Genomic DNA, 14,247 nt, shown 5'->3' with positions numbered 1-14,247 from the left:
TGCTTGTACCACCCCAGGAAAAAATCCGCCCACTGAGGAGAAAATGCATTCCCCAGCTGAATCGGGGAAGCACTCTTGTTTTAAAACTACATCAACATATAGTGGTGACTTCAATACATCCGTGGGATGCTTCATTTGGATGAATTTCGTAATAATATTTGAAAAAACTGCCTTTTGCAGAAAATATTGCAAAGTTGAAAAAATATTTTTCCAGGAGGGGAAACCGTCGATTTACTCTCACGCTCTCTTATACTTTGCAGATACTCGAAAATCATCGTTCAGTGTTGCGTGTTGATTTGTTCTATATGTTATGCTTGTTTTCTCGAATATGTACGTAAACATCAAGCAATAATCTATGAAAATGATGCTTTTCATGCTATATATTGACACTAAATATTAGATGTGAGCTAGAACTGTAAAAACGCAAGCATTCATAAGCAACGCAGGTTATTTATTTTTTCATAATAATTAATTCAAGTGTTGATAATGTAATGTAATGCTAAAATAATAATGTAATGATAAAACGGCATCACTTTTCATGTACACAGAGAGAAGACCGATCATATGGTCATGTAAACAATCCATTGAATCTGGACGAACATTTGAGAAGGTAGTCAACTGCATCATAATTTTACATTCATGTAAAATGCATGTAGGAAATTGTGTAATTAGGAGAAGGATGCAATCTCAGATGCATGTTTGAGGTTGTTTATGCGTATCACTATAATCTGTGCGCTGTACAGGTATTGAAAAGGACGTTAATATTTTGTGGAAATATATAGAGTTTGATACCTTTTGAAATGTTTGTGTACTTTGTACAAAATCAGATCTGAGCGAATGAGTAAGCTCTCCGCAAAAAAAGAAGCGAACAGCAAGAAAAAGAAGTCGATTTGATGTATGACATTTGAACCTTAATGACACTATTGTTCCCCAAAAACCATTGTCTCAAATGCAAATGGCGTTTCGGTTGACAAAAATGCTTCGCCACTACCGAAATAAACGCCGTAAAATGATAATTATCACTAACGATTTATTATGCTTCGATTCACTGTTACCTCGGTACGCTGAAAACTATCCACCAGGATGAGATGATCCGAAGCCGATTTCCTCTACTGCGGCCAGTAAGCACCGTTACCAATTGTCCTCGTCGCCACTATTAAATATCGATGATAACTGTTGAGGTGGTTTTCGGGAGCATATAATTTACGATGCGTCGTCTTCGAGTTGTCGAACAGAAAGAACCTATTGGTTCATTTTATTTAATAACGAAAACATAGGCAGGTCTGTGCGCTGCGCAGACCTGTCAATTGATTACACGATTAAGCGTAAGCAATGAACTGTGAGTTACAGGATACATCACGCGGGATCACGAGTTCTTTGGTATAGACGAATCCAAGTAAAAATAAGAAGAAGACACACGACGGTGTTAACTTTGACAGATCCTACAGCACAGCATAGGAAGATCATTTTAAAATGCTTATAATAAATTCTAGACAAATTGTAATTAAAATCTGATTAATGTAGGGTACGGAAAAAGTTCTGAATTACATGTTCTGAATTACATGAACCTTATCTCATTTTTGCCTTTCTCGTATACTAAGTATACGGTAAAGGCTATATGATCGCTCCAAAAACAAACTTTTTATAGAAGGCCCGGAGACCCATAGTGTTATATACCAATCGACTCAGTTCGACGAATCGAGGTGATGTCTGTGTGTGTGTGTGTGTGTGTGTGTGTGTGTGTGTGTGTATGTGTGTGTGTGCGCAAAACTACTCAAAAAATGTCACTCATTTTTCGGGCACTTATCCTCAACCGATTTGCTCGCAACAAATTGCATTCGACGCAGAATCCTGTCCCATTGTTTCCTATTTGAAATTGGCCAGATCGAACTATGGGATCGAAAGTTATGGCCAAAATACAAATCCATACGAAAAAACTCGCGTAAGAAATGTCACTCATTTATCGGGCACTTATTCTCAACCGATTTGCTCGCAACAAGTTGCATTCGACGCAGAATCCTGTCCCATTGTTTCCTATTTGAAATTGGCCAGATCGAACTATGGGATCGAAAGTTATGGCCAAAATACAAATTCATACGAAAAAATCGCGTAAAAAATGTCACTCATTTTTCGGGCACTTATCCTCAACTGATTTGCTTTCAACAAGTTGCATTCGACGCAGAATCCTGTCCCATTGTTTCCTATTGAAAATTGGCCAGGTCGGACTATGGGATCGGAAATTATGGCCAAACCACCTTTTTTTAATAGAAAAATCAGAAAAGAAAAATGTCACCTATTTTTCGGACACCTAACCTTGATCAATTTACACGCAACAAGTTGCATTCGACGCAGATTCCTGTCCCATTGTTTCCTATTGAAAATTGGCCAGATCGAAATATGGGATCGGAAGCTATGGCCGAACACCATTTTGCCTTTTGTTTACAAAGTATACAAAAGGCTAAATGTTCGCTCCAAAAACCAAACTTTACAGAAGACCTGGAGACCCATAGTGTTATATACCAATCGACTCAGCTCGATGAACTGCGATGATGTCACTGGGTCTGTGTATGTATGTGTGTGAGCGCACCAAAAGTGCGAATAGTTTAGCCCACTTTTTTGGTACTTTATCCTCAACCGATTTACTTGCAACAAATTCCATTCGACGCGGAATCCTGTCGTTTTGTTTTCTATTGAAAATTTGAAAGATCGGACTATGGGCACAAAAATTATGGCCAAAATGCTTTATGTTATAAAAAGCGCGTAAAAAGTCTAGCTCATTTTTAATGCACTTACCCTCAATCGATTTACTCACAACAAATTGCATTGGACGCGGAATCCTATTCTATTATTTTCTATTGAAAATTGGCCAGCTTGGACCTTAGAAAATATGGCCAAAATACTTTTTGCCTTTCTTGTGCTACAAAGTTGTACCGAAAGGCTATTATTTCTCTCCGAAAACGAACCATCGGATGCTTCCACACTGATACACTTCCCTCCCTCTTCATACGGGAGTTTGGCAGAAGGACGGTCATGAGATTTATATCATAACAAATATTGCCCTCCGCTCGCTCGATGGGAATGACATTTCCGTTTTCTTTTTGTGTAGTCAGAGCTTCAGTTTAACAAACATCCAAATGTGATATACTTAAAATATATAACTGGGTGAAATAAAACAGAGGTATGTACATCAAAAAGATTGGAAAAGGAAAAAAATTGTCGAAATTCTTATTAGCATATTGTAGATCAAGTTGAAAACCGAACCGTGATCTCGCGTTCTCAACTGGATCTACAATATCTTTGCTTGAAATAATCCGATTTTCAAGTTTTTCCAGCTTAGAAGTTTTTTTTACCATTAGCTACTAGCTCATCTACTTTCAAGCAAACACATTTTACGAAGGTCGAGAAAGGCACCATCACCGCTAGGTGGATTAATCTGGGTTTTTTGAATATTTTCCAAAAATGTATTTACAATTACATTTTGGCTAGAATTTATTATAAGCATTTTAAAATGATCTTCCTATGCTGTGCTGTAGGATCTGTCAAAGATAACACCGTCGTGTGTCTTCTTCTTATTTTTACTTGGATTCGTCTATTGCCTTCGCCTCACATTTTTAAGACAGATCAGTAGCTGAAGATCGTCGTCAATAATAATGGAGTTGAATTTAATTTCACATTTAGGAATTGCAATGCCTCTGGCTTCGACCAGAGTCTATTATATATAAAGTCACGCAAAGAGTGAAGCCAAATCTACCTATTGAATTGTCAAACCGTCTACCTATCGAGCAAAGTAAACAAATGCTTGTTGGTAAGGCGGAAGTATTGTTATCGCCTAATGATTATTATGGCGAATTAAAACGCATGAATTGAAATGTATTATATTTGTTCTAGAAACAGCTTCAAAAAACTTTAATACACCCTCCAATAAAGTAGCAACAAGAAACTCACGTGTTTGCACTCTGTGGGTGACTTGGTTATCGAATTAAAAAGCTTTAGCAGTGAACACTCCCGTGAAGTCACTTTAAGGGTTGAACAAAAATGAAAGTTGCAAACAGAATAACAAGAAGATCGTTCAGAACAAGTGTAAGAAGATCCTCTTTGCGCAACTCTATATAATAGACTCTGGCTTCGACAATTAAATTTGAAAAAGACACGCATGGAAGGATATCTAACAGCGAACAGGAATCTACCTCATCAGGACGCCAACCCTTTGAATGTGTCACGGGTTTCAACTAGTTCGAATCTCAACTATGCATTTCAACTGTGAATTTGAAAATATTTCGCTCAGTAACACGTTGACATTAAATTGATTTCGCCCAAACGGGAGAATTTCGCTTGTGCATTTCGCAACGGCTTTCGACGCCATCTTTTTCTTTTGTAGTCTGCTTTCACTCGTGCACACACGTGGTTCGGTCGGCTCGGGTACATAAATTTTTAATAAAGTTTCGGCTAGAACAAGAAAACAAGGAATTGTCTGACCATGTCCATGTCGGGAGTGTTCGATTTACAAAACACACCAGTACCGCAATGATCGCGAGTGATACGGCGCTGTCGGAATTTCGACCTAGTTTGTAGTCGATGGATGAATTGAAATATCCGGTGAGCACCGTCACGAAACGGAAGCGGTACAGGAGCAAAGGACCGGCAGCCGAATGTTCCGGCCTACGGACAAACAAAAAGGTAATTTATTTTGTAGTTTCTCTGGCGAATGTCAATATTTCATTTCTCTGTATTTTTATTCGATTTGTTTAAGTTTTCCGTATTGTGCCCAATTTTTCCGTCTTATTGCCCTACATAGCATAGATAGAGGCAGAAGTCTGTGTCCCAATGCGAATTAATCCGCTGTCCACATCCACGCAAAACCCCGTCACTCACCTGCAGACTGACAAGAACGCCGAAATGGAACGGATAAAATGCGGACCATGGGAATTACTTAAATCGGTAGACTGTCTGCAAAAGGAATGGCCAGGGTTATTGGCGCTGCATTCAATTCAAGAATCGTCGGGCGGATCAATGCGTGAAACTTTCTTGGTTATTAGACTGCATGACTACGATGATCCGCCAGACGCACCTGCATGCCGCATTGCAAGGAGAGTCGGGAAAACTCCTGCTGGGCCTATATATCCACCCGGTGTTACCAGCGGCCGGTATAATGCCCAACCACAGAGAAACAGACGTCTCACTTAGAACAAAATGCAATCAAAATCATCGTCACGAAAACAGTACCGCCCAATTCTAAATGCACTGTAGGTGGACAAGCGGCAACCAGGTGGCGGTAGTGAGCAAACGTCAAACACAAGTAAAACCGATGGAAGCGCCATCGGTGGCCGATCGACCACCTACAAAAAATTGAATCCACCGTTAAAAAGATGAACGATGGAACATGTGTAGAGTGAGACGTCTGTTTCTCTGTGGCCCAACGTTCCGGTTAGAAGAGATCAGACCCGGTGTCACCGAACTAAAGACGATACACACGTCGTGCAGCATCAGAAGAACGTCGCAGCACATCTTTTTGGCTATGGACTAGTCCATACCATTATTTTATTATTAATAAACATAAAAATGTAAAATAAAAAAAAGTATTCTGAACTTTCCAGCTTTTACATTTTAGATATGTCAACAAACCGAAAATTCCAAGAAAAAAAGAATGATAGGAAGAAGAAGTATCTATTCAGGTACCCATGTCTCCATTATATCTAGCAAAAATCTACTAGAATGGTGGTACCCATGTCTAAGAGATGTCTAAGAAGTATCGAAGAGATTCTATCTGTCAAGTCCCTATCGGTTCAAACGGTTCATTCGCCGTAAATTTGAGGTAGAAACGGTTGTTGCATTTGAGGCGGATTTGAGGTCTGACAGGTTCTAGACATCGAAGAAAAATATCTAGGAGACTACTTTTTTTGTCTCAGAGATATCACGGGAGACATCTAGGAGATCTTTCCGAGCGGGAGAACACTAAGCTGCGAGGCGGCTCTGTCCCAGTGTGGGGATGTAATGCCAATAAGAAGAAGAAGAAGAAGAAGATGGTCCTCCTCACGACCTTAGGTGGTCAAACTATTAGTCATGTAGAGAAAAGGATAGTGGATGAAAGCATCATATGGTCTATTCTCATGTACATAGGTGGCTAAGGTCTCATGTACATAGGTGGCTAAGGTCTAAAATAACAAAGATTACTGAGAAGAAATAACGGATACAATCACCGTATATAATGCACAATTAGTAAATCTACAGTATCTATTTTCACTACTTTCTGTATACTGAATGTTAGCAGGCCAAACTTAAGGCCTAGAACATCATAGCAATCTATGTTACTTTGACACTAAAAATAAAAAGCATTCTTGTTTTCACCTCAGTCCAATCAAGACGTTATTTGTCCATATCTCTGACTGTCCCATATATAACAGTTTTGGCGACGAGGATTACGGAAATTCAAAGATTTTTAATTTCAAGATGAATCCAGAGTTTCAAAAATCGCTTCTGGATATTCTTCAAAATCAACAACGGATTCTCGATAAACTGGAAAATCAATCAACCGCTGGTCAAGACAATGGAAGTTCATCAAGCCAACAATCCACGTTTTCGACCCAGAGGAACAACAATCAGGAGTTTATTGTCGAGTCTCTGTCCAGTGGAATCACAGAGTTCATGTACGATCCTGAGAACGGCGTAACATTTGCAGCGTGGTTCTCAAGGTATGAAGACTTGTTCCATGAAGATGCAAAAAACCTGGATGAAGCCGCAAAAGTTAGACTTTTGCTTCGGAACATTGGTACGGTGGCACATCAAAAGTACATTAGCTATATCCTTCCGAAGAAGCCCAAAGATCAAAATTTCGATCAAACCGTATCAATTCTGAAGACCATTTTCGGACGACAGATTTCAGTGTTCAACGCAAGATATCAGTGTCTACAGCTGTCAAAGAACTCCAGTGATAATTTTTACACTTACGCAGGAATCGTTAATCAAATGCCTTATGTACGTGTGCGGCCTCAAATCACACCAGGATGCAGACATTCGCACCACTCTCCTGTCCAGAATTGAAAGCAATAAGCCTGATGATGATATGACGGTACAAAGGTTAGCAGATGAATGCCAGCGACTGATCAATCTAAAACGCGACACAGCAATGGTAGAGAAGCATAGCAGCACGGAGCAAGCAGTATGTGCCATAACTCGTACAAATCCATCAAGATTCACTTCCAGCGATGAACCTAATGACGTTCCGAGATCACCATGTTGGAGATGTGGAGAAATGCACTACTCGAAGCACTGTTTCTTTGTCAATCATGAATGCCACACGTGTAAGAAGATTGGTCATAAAGAAGGTTATTGCGCCTGTTTTGAGAAGCCGATCAAAAAGCAGAAAGATAAACGATTCAAGCAAAAGTTTCAAGCTCAGGGGGTGTTCACTGTCAATCAAGTAGAACTATCAGATAGACGGAAGTATGTCACAGTGGAGATCAACGGAGTACCAATTAAACTTCAGCTCGACTGTGCTTCAGACCATCACCATCATTCCTGAAGATATTTACGTTCAACTAGGTTCACCTGTAGCAAAAGAACCATCCATTGATGCAGTTAATGCTAGTGGCGAAGAGGTTGGACTTATTCGTGAATTAGAGTGCAGCGTTTTTTTAAATGGAACAATAAAAAAGGAAGATGTTTTGTGACAACAGTACCAGAATTGTCTCTTTTTGGGATTGAATGGATTGAAATGTTCAAGCTATGGGACGATCCAATAAATGCTGTGTGTAACACTGTACAACTACAAAAATTTCCTTGGACGGAGGGTCTTATTCAGGAACTTCAACATAAATATGACGCAATTTTTAGTGATGAACTTGGACTTTGCAAAAAGAAAAAGGTGTCGTTCACAGTCAAAACTGGTATCAAAACCCATATTCCGCCTGAAACGACCAGTTCCTTATGCATCTGCAAGCAAGATTGAAGTAGAATTGGATCGTCTTCAAAAAATCGGAATTATCATACCTGTATCGTATTCAGAGTGGGCTGCTCCGATAGTAGCTGTGACAAAACCAAATGGACGTGTCAGAATATGTGCCGACTACTCAACAGGATTAAATTCTGCATTGGAGCCACATCAGCATCCGTTACCTCTACCTCAAGACATCTTTGCCAAGCTGGCCAACAAGAAGGTGTTCAGTCAAATAGACCTATCAGACGCCTATTTACAGGTCGAGATTGATCAAGATTCACGAAAGCTGCTCACAATCAATACTCACAAGGGACTTTTTGAATTTACACGACTTTCTCCTGGTGTCAAGACAGCTCCAGGTGCTTTTCAAGAAATTGTAGACAACATGATCGCTGGTTTGGACGGAGTAAGTGGCTATTTAGATGACATCATCGTGGCAAGTGATTCAGTGGAAGAACACATGATTCATTTAGAGCGTCTGTTTGCACGTATTCGCGAATATGGTTTTACTCTCAAGATTGAGAAAAGCAATTTCTTCATGAGTGAAATTAAGTATCTGGGGTTAATCGTTGATTCTCAAGGTATACGTCCAGATCCAGAGAAGGTTCGAGCTATTAGTGAGATGCCGGCACCGCATGATGTCACTACCTTACGATCATTTTTGGGTGCGGTGAATTATTATAGCAAATTTGTGCGTGGTATGCATAAATTACGTGAACCGATGGATGCATTACTGAAGAAAGACGTCAGGTGGTACTGGTCTCCGGCTTGTCAACAATCTTTCAACCAATTCAAACGGATTTTGCAGTCAAATCTGTTACTCACACACTATGACCCAAGGCTCGAGATTATTGTTGCCGCTGATGCTTCCATGAGTGGAGTTGGAGCGGTTCTGCTACATCGTTTTCCAGACGGCACAATTAAGGCGGTTTGTCACGTTTCCAGAACCATGACTCAAGCAGAGAAAGGATACAGTCAAGGCGAGAAAGAAGCATTGGCGCTAATTTTTGCCGTTACCAAATTTCATCGAATGTTGTTTGGACGTCCATTTACATTGCAGACAGATCATAAGCCTTTGGTTTCCATTTTCGGATCGAGGAAAGGAATTCCGGTTCACACCGCTAATCGGCTACAACGGTGGGCGCTAACTATGTTGTTGTATAATTTCAAAATCGAATTCAAATCAACGGAAAGCTTTGGATACGCCGACTTCCTATCAAGACTCATAAATCAGCATGCTAAACCTGAAGAGGAATATGTTATCGCAAGTACTCGAATGGAGACCAGCATTAGAATAATCCAAACCGAATCACTTTCTTCGCTTCCAATTGTAACCTGTGGTTTCATTTTTTGTATTTGCTGGCTCCACCACAAGTAATATTTTCCCTCCACCAAGCCCACTGTACATCTCACCTTTCAATCGGTAATGGGTGTCACCTTGCCGATGAGAAAAGTGAATACCAATTTGTCACTCACACCACCGACACGAATGTGTTTACAGCGGTTTGAGTGCAAGGAAAAAACAGTAAAACTTGCCAGACGTTAAATGCTTGCCCACAGGGACCGCCAGTTGGAAGGGTTGCCAAACTGAATAGGAACCATTAGGGTTCGGTTATTGTCGGGTTGGTCGGATTCCAGATAAAATGGCTTAGCTACACGATCAAGCGGTTTATTCGTTTCTTGATTTCACCAAGAATAGAAGTGCGCGACGGAATAAAGTTAAAGTTAACTGTAACCAAAAATTTGTATATTAAAATAGTGAAAGTGACTAGTTGATTTATCTAGATCGAGAGGTGCACCAAGTAGAAGAAGTTGCCATAAAAGTAAGAATCCGCAGTGCGGTTAATAGTGAAACAGTAGTGTTCTTTGTATAATTTATTGTACTTATTGTATGTAGATCCATTGTGTAAGTGTAACAAGCATCTCGAGAAACAAAGAAACAATTGTAGTTCATTAAGAAGAACAAGAAGAAAAAAGGTAAATTATTATTTGTACTTGCGGTTGTGGAGTTAAGATAATACCAGTGACGTCACCAGGGAACTAATGCTAGGGGTAGGTCCAGCAAGTGGGCCTTTTTTCTGTGTTTTTTTGCTTTTCTCGAATAGCAGAGCCAGGGCAAGGTAGTACGGTGGTGCGTAAGGCCGATTCCCAGTGGTTCCCGAACTAGTTACAGTCCGGCATCAACTCGTTTGTCGAGCAGTGCTTTTGGTGAACGCCAGCGTAATCGGTGGATATTATTTGGAGTCAGAGATCGCCCCGCATTCCCGACGAAATCGTCAAGCCCTCTGACGTCTTTCGGCCATCGCCATCGTTGCCGGAGACGCGAAGTTAAGCACGCCATCGCCACGCCATCGCCATCGTCGCCGAAGACGCGTTTGCAAACCACGCCATCGCCACGCCATCGCACACCTATCGGCCATCTCCATCGTCGCCGAAGACGCGTTTGCAAATCACGCCATCGCCCACCTTTCTGCCATCGCCATCGTCGCCGAAGACGCGTTTGCAAACCACGCCATCGCCCACCTTTCTGCCACCACCATCGTCGCCGAAGACCCTATCGCGAGCAAGCACGTCACCGGTCGAGCCCTAGAACAGCCATCGCCACCACACCACCATCTATCGCTAACATCGCATGTACCGGCGGTTAGCTTTCAGCAGTCATCGTGGGTCAAGTCCACGCAACGTCGATCATCGCACGCTCATCAAGAACCGGTGGCGAACGGTGGTTCTCAACTACCATCAGACGGCCCGCGACGAACCGCACGGTAGGACCTCCGTCGATGCATCGTGGCACTGAGAGAAAATCATCCGGACTGAGAGAGAATGTCAAGAAAAACCGCAAGTACCCTACCCCTAAATGACGTCACTATGAAAACTTTAAATAAATTAGCATGCTAAGATGAAGTACGGTGTCGAGTACATTAATTGAGAGCTAGGCCTTGAATGATTAGTCTTTTTCACTATATTTTGTAATTTCACCTCGTTTTCGGGCTCACAAAGGAGCCGCCAGTCCTCGCTTGTTGGGATCCAGGGTGAATACACTGCTTGATCAGCTTTTGAGCATATTGAATACGACCCAGTTTGCCGATCGTCCCACGGTCCCACCATAGCACGCCGGTGGGCACGTGTCGTGATACACACGTGCGTGTATAACTCCTGCTGCAGGTAAGTTCGGTTGTGGGTGTGTAGTGGCAAGAGAAGGTAAACGACCCTGTTTTTGTCTCCCCATCCTAGCTTCAGTGTAGCTAGCGGGTAACACAATCATACACGAAATGGTTGTTGCTGCTACTAAGGAAGATAAAACACTTCTGAATGTACTTCAACAAATCAGAACTGGATGGTCAACAACCAATATGGCATCTGATGTGGAACCGTATCGTACACGAAAAGAATCGTTATACAGTTCAGGGGATTGCGTCATGTTATCGGATAGAGTGGTCATTCCAGATGTTCTTCGTACACCAGTTCTAAAGCAGCTACATGCTGGACATCCTGGGATGGAGCGAATGAAAGCTATAGCACGCAGCTACGTATTTTGGCCAAACATCGATGCAGACATTGAAGATTACGTTCGACGATGCTCCCGTTGTGCAGCAGTAGCCAAGTCTCCCACAAAGACAACACTTTCATCTTGGCCAATTCCTACACAGCCATGGTCTCGTATCCATGTGGACTATGCCGGACCATACAAGGGCAATTTTTTTCTGGTTATCGTCGACGCTCTCACCAAGTGGCCAGAAATATATTGCACGAACTCCATGACATCATCCGTCACTATAAACAAGCTTTTCGAAACCATAGCAAGGTTTGGATTACCAGATGTAATCGTGACTGACAACGGGACACAGTTTGATTCAAATTCCTTCGCAAAGTTTTGTGAAATGAATGGAATAGAACATATTAAAATTCCACCATTTCATCCTCAGTCGAACGGACAAGCCGAGCGGTTCGTCGATACATTGAAAAGGGCGTTAACAAAAATGGAATGTGATGCAATTGAAGAGGCACTTCAAACGTTTCTGTTCACGTACAGATACACTCCAAACAAATATATTGAAGATTCAAAATCACCTGCCGAAGCGATGCTTGGAAGAAAAATCAAAATGAATTTGGACCATCTAAAAAAACAACAACCCAATTCGTTACAGGTTAATCACCAGCAAAATTACCAATTTAATAGATCTCATGGAGCCAAAGAAAGGATGTTTGCTGCCGGTGATGAAGTATACGCAGAAATTTATATACGCAATAAACGATACTGGGCTGCTGGAAAGATAATCGAAAAACGAGCAATGGGTAATGTTTTGAACATAATCACGAGTATACGTAGGACTTATATAAACGTAATGTATTTACATTCAACTTTTGAATTTCTGGGGTTTGATAATAGGTATTGATTTTGGAAACAACAAGCTTTGTAGAATTATTAATTTGTGTATTCAAACCCTCAGGAAATAAAACTAATAAATAAAAACATAACCAGATATCAGAACAGCCGTGAACTCTGAGCGATGCGATGGGCGATCGCATCAATCGTAACCGACACCACTGCATCCGACCATCATCAAGCATAGAATGACAAGAAAAATATGGCCACTTCTTTCATGCATATTCTCCTGCTGGCGACTGCATGCTGTGTACGTAAACACAGCGAACGAATGAGGAAAAATAATACTGGCAGACCCACCGACCGGCAGGGCAGCTCTCCCGCTGGCGACTGTACGCAAACACAGCAAACAAACGAAAAAAAAATTGCGCAAAAAATGAGCAAAAAACACGTCAGTACGCGCTGCTGTCACAAACTGATATGACACACACACGGCAGGCACAGCTTCTTTTATACACAAAGAAAATATTGCGGTGGACCTGAAGGCCCGTGGCATACTGCATTCTGATGTCCTTGTTAGGAATGCACAGGATTGGTTATATATGTAATTGTTATTGGCTGTGATAAAAATTAAAAATTTCAATAGCTAATCGTTAATAAACTAAAGTTCCAATAAAATTGACAAATTGCTGGAGAGTGTCCGAGTCGATTGATATACAAATCTTCAAAATCCATCGAAAGATAAAGGCGCTAGTAACGTTCGAAATCTTCCCTTCCAGCGTAACGCTCTCGATTTCCAAAAATCTCAATGACACCCAGTATAGTAAAGAAAGACGTAAGTCCTACGTCAAAAAAAGGAAGTGTGACGTACAACGTGTTTCTTGACGACGTGAGAAGAAGAGGACTAATCAGATCGCATGCAAACCAACTAAGGCACAGACATGTTAGCAACACAATTATGGCGGAGGAAGAACAGTTACCAATATTAACGCTTTTGAATGAATTCGGAGTGTTTGAAAAAGAAGTCGAAATCAGTCAACAGAATCTAGAAAATGAACCGCTGCTTTCTGGACTCAGTGTATATCCAACGGAACAATTATTGACAGCTCCCGAAGTACGAGTCAACCAATCAACTGGACTTGGAAATGTGGATGCATTAGAAGCCTCTGATGTTCCCCCGAATACTCCGGATGGACCAAGAGAAACTGCCCAAATTAATTTAAACATTCCAGACACACCAACTTGGCACGGCAAATGCTGGGTAAAGCGTACCATTGGTACTTCGCGTACCTGAAGGAATAAAATAGACCCCATCTCGCGGTCCTTAGCCTCTTACCCAGCAACTCCTATCCCTACCTCCCCGCGGTGCTGGCCGGGATACGAGCAACCTTAAAGAAGATCGGGTAACCAACCCCGGTGGGAACTATGGTAGTATGCTGACAGGGAAGGGGGGGTTTGCTCCTCTTCGGAGGTGCAAATCTTATTGAGCGTCTGTTCTCCATGTCAGGATCGGCTCACAACAGCGTCTGTTCTCCATGTTAGGGGCGGCTGATCATCGTCCGAGTGCCAGCGAGGGACTCTAAGTGAAACTGTGCACCATGGTCCACCGGAAATAAGGAGGAATGGTCCTCCGGAAATTTAGGGGTTTGGTGTCAGGCCTGCAAGCCAGCCTTTAAAAAATCATAAGCAACGAACAATCAACAAGAGAGTACGGACCGGAACCAACGGCGAAGACCACTGCGACGAAAAGGGACTAGCGATTGGAAACTCGGTTCGTGGAACTGCAAATCTCTCAACTTCATCGGGAGCACACGCATACTCGCCGATGTGCTCAAGGACCGTGGATTCGGCATCGTAGCGCTGCAGGCGGTTTGTTGGAAGGGATCAATGGTGCGAACGTTTAGAGGTAATCATACCATCTACCAGAGCTGCGGCAACACACACGAGCTGGGAACAGCTTTCATAGTGATGGGCAATATGCAAAGGC

The 14,247-nt window shown here is 41.9% G+C and overlaps 3 protein-coding genes across 5 annotated transcripts; all 3 read left to right on the top strand.

The window, feature by feature from the left end:
- Positions 1 to 4,394: 4,394 nt before the first annotated feature.
- On the top strand, positions 4,395 to 5,467 carry LOC134223637 (uncharacterized). 3 transcript variants are annotated; one of them, XR_009982649.1, is made up of 2 exons: positions 4,395 to 4,677; positions 4,796 to 5,467. XR_009982649.1 is itself a non-coding variant. In XM_062702825.1 (2 exons), exons 1-2 carry the CDS (start codon positions 4,576 to 4,578, stop codon positions 5,182 to 5,184), a joined length of 486 nt encoding a protein of 161 aa, XP_062558809.1. In that variant the 5' UTR covers positions 4,395 to 4,575; the 3' UTR covers positions 5,185 to 5,467. The 3 variants fall into 3 exon arrangements, 1 of the variants encoding a protein (XP_062558809.1); XR_009982648.1 differs by having other exon boundaries at positions 4,751 to 5,467; XM_062702825.1 differs by having other exon boundaries at positions 4,801 to 5,467.
- A 2,347-nt stretch (positions 5,468 to 7,814) lies between these two features.
- On the top strand, positions 7,815 to 9,004 carry LOC134221581 (uncharacterized protein K02A2.6-like). Its single transcript, XM_062700771.1, has 2 exons — positions 7,815 to 8,913; positions 8,994 to 9,004. Exons 1-2 carry the CDS (start codon positions 7,815 to 7,817, stop codon positions 9,002 to 9,004), a joined length of 1,110 nt encoding a protein of 369 aa, XP_062556755.1.
- Positions 9,005 to 11,322: 2,318 nt separating this feature from the next.
- LOC134221580 (uncharacterized protein K02A2.6-like) lies at positions 11,323 to 12,211 on the top strand. The gene is made up of 2 exons (XM_062700770.1): positions 11,323 to 12,017; positions 12,082 to 12,211. Exons 1-2 carry the CDS (start codon positions 11,353 to 11,355, stop codon positions 12,209 to 12,211), a joined length of 795 nt encoding a protein of 264 aa, XP_062556754.1. The 5' UTR covers positions 11,323 to 11,352.
- Positions 12,212 to 14,247: the final 2,036 nt, after the last annotated feature.

Source organism: Armigeres subalbatus, chromosome 3, assembly GCF_024139115.2.
Source record: "Armigeres subalbatus isolate Guangzhou_Male chromosome 3, GZ_Asu_2, whole genome shotgun sequence".
Taxonomy (NCBI): domain Eukaryota; kingdom Metazoa; phylum Arthropoda; class Insecta; order Diptera; family Culicidae; genus Armigeres; species Armigeres subalbatus.
This window is presented reverse-complemented; position numbering and strand designations above follow the sequence as displayed.